This window comes from Eimeria mitis, genomic scaffold (genome assembly GCF_000499745.2).
Source record: "Eimeria mitis Houghton genomic scaffold, Emh_scaff6, whole genome shotgun sequence".
In the NCBI taxonomy this organism is placed as follows: Eukaryota; Apicomplexa; class Conoidasida; order Eucoccidiorida; family Eimeriidae; genus Eimeria; species Eimeria mitis.
Window position 1 is genome coordinate 60148 of NW_013574225.1, and position 6338 is coordinate 66485.

The 6338-nt window shown below is 51.1% G+C and overlaps 1 protein-coding gene across 1 annotated transcript; it reads left to right on the forward strand.

The window, feature by feature from the left end:
• Positions 1-4746: 4746 nt before the first annotated feature.
• On the forward strand, positions 4747-6078 carry EMH_0089680 (uncharacterized protein; the record flags this gene model as incomplete). Its single annotated transcript, XM_013500885.1, has 1 exon — positions 4747-6078. The coding sequence occupies one exon, from the start codon at positions 4747-4749 to the stop codon at positions 6076-6078; it is 1332 nt and encodes a 443-aa protein (XP_013356339.1).
• Positions 6079-6338: the final 260 nt, after the last annotated feature.

Here is a 6338-nt window from a genome sequence, read left to right on the forward strand (position 1 = left end):
AGTGGGATCAGGTTCCGAGGGCCACATGATCCCTAAGGCCCCGAACTCCCCTTAGACTGGCGTTTCTGAAAGGGAAGTTCTCACACAGACCTTGTCACCGACTTTGTATTCGTCCACCCAGTTATGGACGTCCGGAAAAGCCCTCTGATACGACTCGGCCTTCGAAATAGGCGCTTGAGCTCTATACAACGTAGCCATGGGCGGGGCAATTAACCCACAATGTCTAGGTCAGCTGCTTTTGGCGGATTTTCACCTATAATCACTTCGAAATAGCTCAGCTCTTTTGTTGAACGGCTTGTCGCGCTGTACGCCAGCTCGAATGCCGGATGCAGGCGCTCCCACTCTCGGGTCATCAGACTGGACATAGGTCCGTTCTAAAATGCGGTTTACACGCTCGGTTTGACTGTCATTCTGCAGGGTATACGCAGCAAAGGTCGCCCCCTTGATGTTGAAGTGAGAACAAGATTTTTACGTTTATGCTGAGCGGGTGGGATATGGCGAACTTGGTGACGAGACAACGTATCTTTTTTTGGGAGTCCAACCAACGTGCCGTCCTTCCTCACAGCGGCGTAAATGGGGTAAGGCGTTGTTGGTGGTCAAAAGCCTGATGATCAGTCTACGCCGGCACCTTGGTGGCTCAAAAGATGGAATAGCTGCCTCACCAATGCGAAGCAAGGGACCTAGCTTCGCGGGGGCGGTTGCTGCGTTTCAATAAGTCTAACCACCACTATGGGAAGAAAGGCTCTGGGTCCAGTGTTTTGTCCGCTCCCTGCTGTTCACCTGGTGGTCTATCGTCGAGTCTGACCTCAAGACTGTGTGTTAATCTCTCCTCTTTTCATATGCAGCAATCTATGGTGTCGCGGTCAGCGTAGGTAGGGCCTCTGCTGATGATGCCTACACTGGATAAGTCCACCAAAGATCAAAAGTCTCACTCTCTATGGGGAAAGTGGCACTTGTGGTGTTGCTCTGATTACATCTACCTGTGGGAATATGGCTGTAAGCTGCCGTTTCTGAGAGTGGGACCATACACTTCCCTTTTGACCCGTGGGGATGATCGGTGGGTATGGCACGGCAAAAGGGTACGTTGCCAGCTCGCGGAAACTGGGATGGTGCTGGCTCGTGTAGGCACTGCACTCGTCAAGCCAAACCCACCGCGAGTTCATCTAGCACGTCAGTGTCTCCTTTAACGCGTAGGCCGTGCCGTTTCAGCTCCCCTTTGACACGGGTTTAGCGTGAGAGTTAATCTGCCTCTCAAGGAGGGTCCTCTTCATTATGGCACATACGGCTCTACCGCAATTACGAGCATAATCTGCCAACCCCCCACATCGCGTACAGACATCTACACTCCGGGCTGCCACTCCGGTGCTCTCCCCGCTTTCCCAGGGAACCAGGGCCGACGGTCAGTGAAATGCGTTGATGTTTCTTCGTCTGGGTATATCCTGTCTCTGATTCCCGTAGTTCATGTCCCCTTGATGGCCATTCTCTAAGTCTGCCTCTTTTAAACCCAATTTATGTAACGCAACCGCTCTCAGATAATTACCAACCCTCGTTCTTAAGAAGTGTATCAAACTGCCGGCGAGAGAGCAGAAACTCCTCACGTCTTCTCACAATCTGCGTCAACCATCTGCAGCTTCTTGTCACGCACCAAAGTGCGTACAACCCCTGGTCGATAGCGATAAGTGAACAACCCGAGGCACGTTGACGAGGAACAGTTTTAGCAGTGCGCTAGCAGGGATTATGTTATCCCTCGGAATGCACCGCGAGAACTCCGAAATATAATGCGAGCAGCCCACTGTCCAGGTTATCTATGATAATTGCGCGCTCTTCAGACCATCCATTTGTCCCACATACCCGGGAGTCCCCTTCAAAGGGGCGTTTTGTCTCCTCCTGTACACCCCTCCAATTCATCAAGCCCATTTCTGCATGATTTAGGTACATCGAATACTCCAAGGCTTCAGCAGCGAAGTAATTTGCAACTTCCATTCCTCGTTGACTGCTTAGTATTCTCGCATCCGGGGACAGCACATCCCCTATTCCCATGAAGGCGAGCAAGTGTTCTCACGAGAGGAGCGACTGAAACGACGGCTCCAGAGTTCTGTTCTCCCTATAGATATTTGGATAACACGCTTTTAACGTGGAGGTTTCCACTCTCGTTCGAATTTGCGCATATGCGGGGAGGCAAGCTTGTACTTGAGCATATCCAGCACAAACAGGGATTTTCCAGTTCGGTACCAGGAAAAAGGAGAGGACCGATTGTTCGAAGCTCAGTCCAGATAGCCAAGGATGCCAACCAAGAAGCGGCGCAGCTAAACCCTTCGAACTGTTCAGATAGCAGAATGCGGTTCAGGCAATTCGCCGTGCACTAAAACCTGAAATTCAATGAGAAACCGTTGTTGTTCATTTCAACTATGTCTAGGGAAGGGGACAGTTAGTTCGTTTCCAATATAGAAGTGTTATTCTTGCAGTATTTCCCGTTGAAAACAAGGAATAGGAGGTGATATGTAACATAGAAGGGGTCGGCAAATACACAACCATATCGGCATTCCATCCCGGACTTTGCAAGGTGTGTGTTTAACTTAAGCGATATACACAAATTCTGGATTGTGAGCATTCGATTTACTACAGCTGTGAATCTGGGGGCAGTACAGTGCTTCATCAATTCTGCGGGTTACAGTATACGCCATTAATCCTCCCCGAGTACACTCTCTGCGCTACGGCGGCCCGGTGAAGGGCAACTCAACACCTCCTCTCCAGGAATAAAGTTGCCTTAGATCAGGATGTAGACAGATGAAGGGCATCGGAAGCAGCGTCGTTCCCGGGAGACATTTGCTCAAGGCAAGCGCAACACTAAACCATAGCTCTTATGTCGTTACTTCTAACATAAATAACCGGCTGTACGCTGTACGGGAAGGAGCTTTGCCTTGATGAGGAGAGATATGCTCCACAGTCTTCTAGAAATTTGAACGTTGCAAAGCATCTGGTGACCCAGTAACTGATCTTCGGGGGGTCGGACCACTCTCGCACAGTTCGCATTCTTTAACAGGCGGTATGGGAGTCGGTGAGCACTATTTGTTTCTCAAGATACACTAGCCTAACCCCTCCAACATTCATCTGCAGCAAATGTTCGAGGGTTTGGGAGATCACTGGAAGCCCCACTGCAGCCCTTTTACAGCTAAATTATATATATATATATATATATATATATATATATATATATATATATATATATATATATATATATATATACAATTGTAATATGGCGGACTAGATGCTGGAAACGCTTGGTGATCGCTTTTGAGTTACTGCCACACACACGCCAGACGGTCCTCATGACGGTTTGTTATCCCTTATTATCCCACTTGCCTGCAGAATTTCGGCAATTAGATATATTTAAGCTGTTGCATCTTCCACGTTCTTATCACTCCCGGTCTACAGGTATTGTTATATATTCATCTTTGGGGCAGTTGTCCAGGCCCATTAAGCGACGATATTGGAAGCCCACGGAACGGGTTAGTGGCTAGCATGTTCATTTCTAAGTGTGCCGCTTGATGAATCCTGTTTCACGAAGATCGCTTCGAGGACAGCAGCGGCCTCGTTGCTCGTGCAGCAGTTACACTTGTTGCGGAATCGAAAGGAAGAGAGTCATGTCTGCCGCACAAACACTGACGCCACAAGCAGTAGCAGCAGTAACTGCAATGGCCTTTTTTACCATAGATATTGCCTTGTGAAACACTTCAACCCACCTGGGCTATGATCAAAAAACCTCTGTGCGTTCTTGTGTGTCCGCATCGCACCCTATGGCCTGCAAACTCACCACGTAATTACGCTTAACAGAAACACCACAGAGCTGCGCTGCTGAATACATTGTAGCATTCAGCTGCTGGATACTGATGTATTGGGGTCCTGGATAGGCTGCACAGCTTAGCATTCTAACGCACGCGGACACACCCTGCGCTGTAAAAAGCAATGGACCCAGGCAAATGGCACACTCGAATGTGTAAACACACTAATTTCGTTCAGCGTGCAGATACTTATGTCTTATGTCGTTGCCCGCAGGTGCTGGCGACTGTAGAAGCTAAACCGCCTGTCGGTGCTGCGGGATAAAAAGGCGGTGGGCGTATGGCGCACTGACGCCTCCTTTGGTTCCTAAATTTTAAGACTACGGATTAATTATTATACAAATAAGTGGAATTTAATACGTTTGGATTTTATTGACGGTCTTTTGCGCGCGATGCTTCCCGTTTCCCCACTACAGCCACTGGTCACGCACTGCCACCGTCCGAAAGGCGAGCATTAATAGAGCCCTTCGAAAACTTAATTTCCCCCCCAAATCACCTTACTTCTTTTGGTACTTAATTTCGCATAGCTCCTGAATTGACGAAGACCGTGCCTGCACGATTGGTCGAGCTGTTGGAGACGTCTTGATGGCAGGCGTCACCCCACTCGCCAGCTGACCCCGACGCCAGGCAAGCGTGTACAAGTGGCATGGACCGGAACTGACAGGATAGATAATGGTTTTGCGTGCACCAAGTGAGAATGATCTAATTCTGGTGGGGACAAAGGGGCAGCTCAACACTCTTAATACTGCGTCTGCCTCCGTGTCGTCCGTGCCGCGTCGGCTCCGCCAATTTGCGAGATAGGTGGTGTAGCTCCACTTAGTCCCGCCAACAAAGCCACTCCGTCACCTGCCCAAAACTGGAGACCGGTAATCTGTCCCGCTAGCTTTGGTTGGGATTCTCGGTTGAAATGGGGGCCAACAACTCAACATGTTTACCGTGCAAGGTGGCTGGAGGCAATGTCCGCCGGAACAAACCACTAAATGGCGCTCATGACCAGCAGGTTCTCAGCAGCGAAGCCCAGGTCTTGAAAAAGGTATCGACTGCGGCGGAGCCCCAGGGAACGAGTGGAACGGCATCGCAGTCGGCCATTCCACAGGATTCCTCTGCCAACGCAGCTTCTGGTTCCAGTGTGCCACTCCAGAAACGCAGTGGAAGCCTCCAGTTACAAGGGTCCTTCCCCGGACAATCTCAGTCAGAAGCTCTCCAACAGTCCATTGAAGGCCAGCGGCTACAACAGGTTGAGGAGCTGCAGGACAAGCCGACATTGCAGGACGGCAAAATACCAGAGAACGAGACAGACCTAGGCTCCAAGGCGAAATGCTCAGTGGGTGTACCTTTGAGCCAGCCAAAGGATGCGAGAACCGTGGTGGAGCAGCAACTGAGAGACGGGAGCCCAAGGCCGCAGCAACACATCCACGTCCCGTCCCACATGCTGGCGGCTGGGGCCGATGTGGTTTGCATAAAGCACCAGGGTACACAACAAGCTCTTCTCAGCCCGCATAGCTGCGCAGTGGCCCACAGGGTAGCAGCTGCCCTCAGACAAGCAGCCGGTGAACGTGCGGCTGCAGCTGCAGCTGCGGCGCGGGCAGCAGAGGAAACCGAGGGAACCAAAGCAGTGCCAAAGCAGCATGCAGGACAGGCTAAAGAGGCTTGTAGCTTTCAGACTGAATCTTCTGCTGCAGAGTGCAGGGAGCCCACGAATGGGAAGGAAACCACTGCAGACAGCAGTCGGGAGAAGCACGCTAAACCTGAACAAGAGGCACAACGGACACTCCCACCAAGCAGCTGCTTCCCCCAGGTATCGTGTTTCTCCTCGAACGATGAAAGCGCCAGCGAAATTACTGTTATGCAGCAGGCAGAGCAATACCAGGGAAAGACTATGGGCTTCCCGTCACCGGAGCAGTCTCTTATTTCCGCGGCAAAATTGGTAGGGGAAATGTTCTCTGGAGCCGCTGCAGCTGCCGTGGCGATGGCTACTTCGACCTCTGGGCAAACTGCGCGTGATAGCTCAGAACGGCCAGCCGCGAAAAGTGGGGAGAGTTGCCTTGTTGCAGATCAGGCATTGCGGCAAGCAACTCAGACAGGAAGTGACAAAGGCGGAGACCTGCACGAGGGCGCAGTGGTTCTGCTAGGGGCGGTAGACAGAGCTGTGGATGCCATCACCAGCGATGAATTTAAGAAACAGGCAAGCACCGTTTCTGCAGAAGTCGCCACTAGCAATATGCTGGCTGATGTTTAGGTTTTACCTTGCGCTGCCGTAACTTGCTCAAGTGTGCTGCAGGCCGTCACGCTGCTGAGCCAATCAATCAGTGTGGCAGCGTCCGTAGTGGAGGCAGTCAAGACTTGTGGAGACTCGACACAGCAACAAGGTGAGTTGAAGCTGCTTGAAGCATCACCTAGCTTAGACAGGTAAAATCACTTGCACTTACGATACAGTACGGGAGGACCCCGCTGGAGACACTAGGCGCTAGTTTCCCGAGCTTGGCTTTGTTGCTCCTG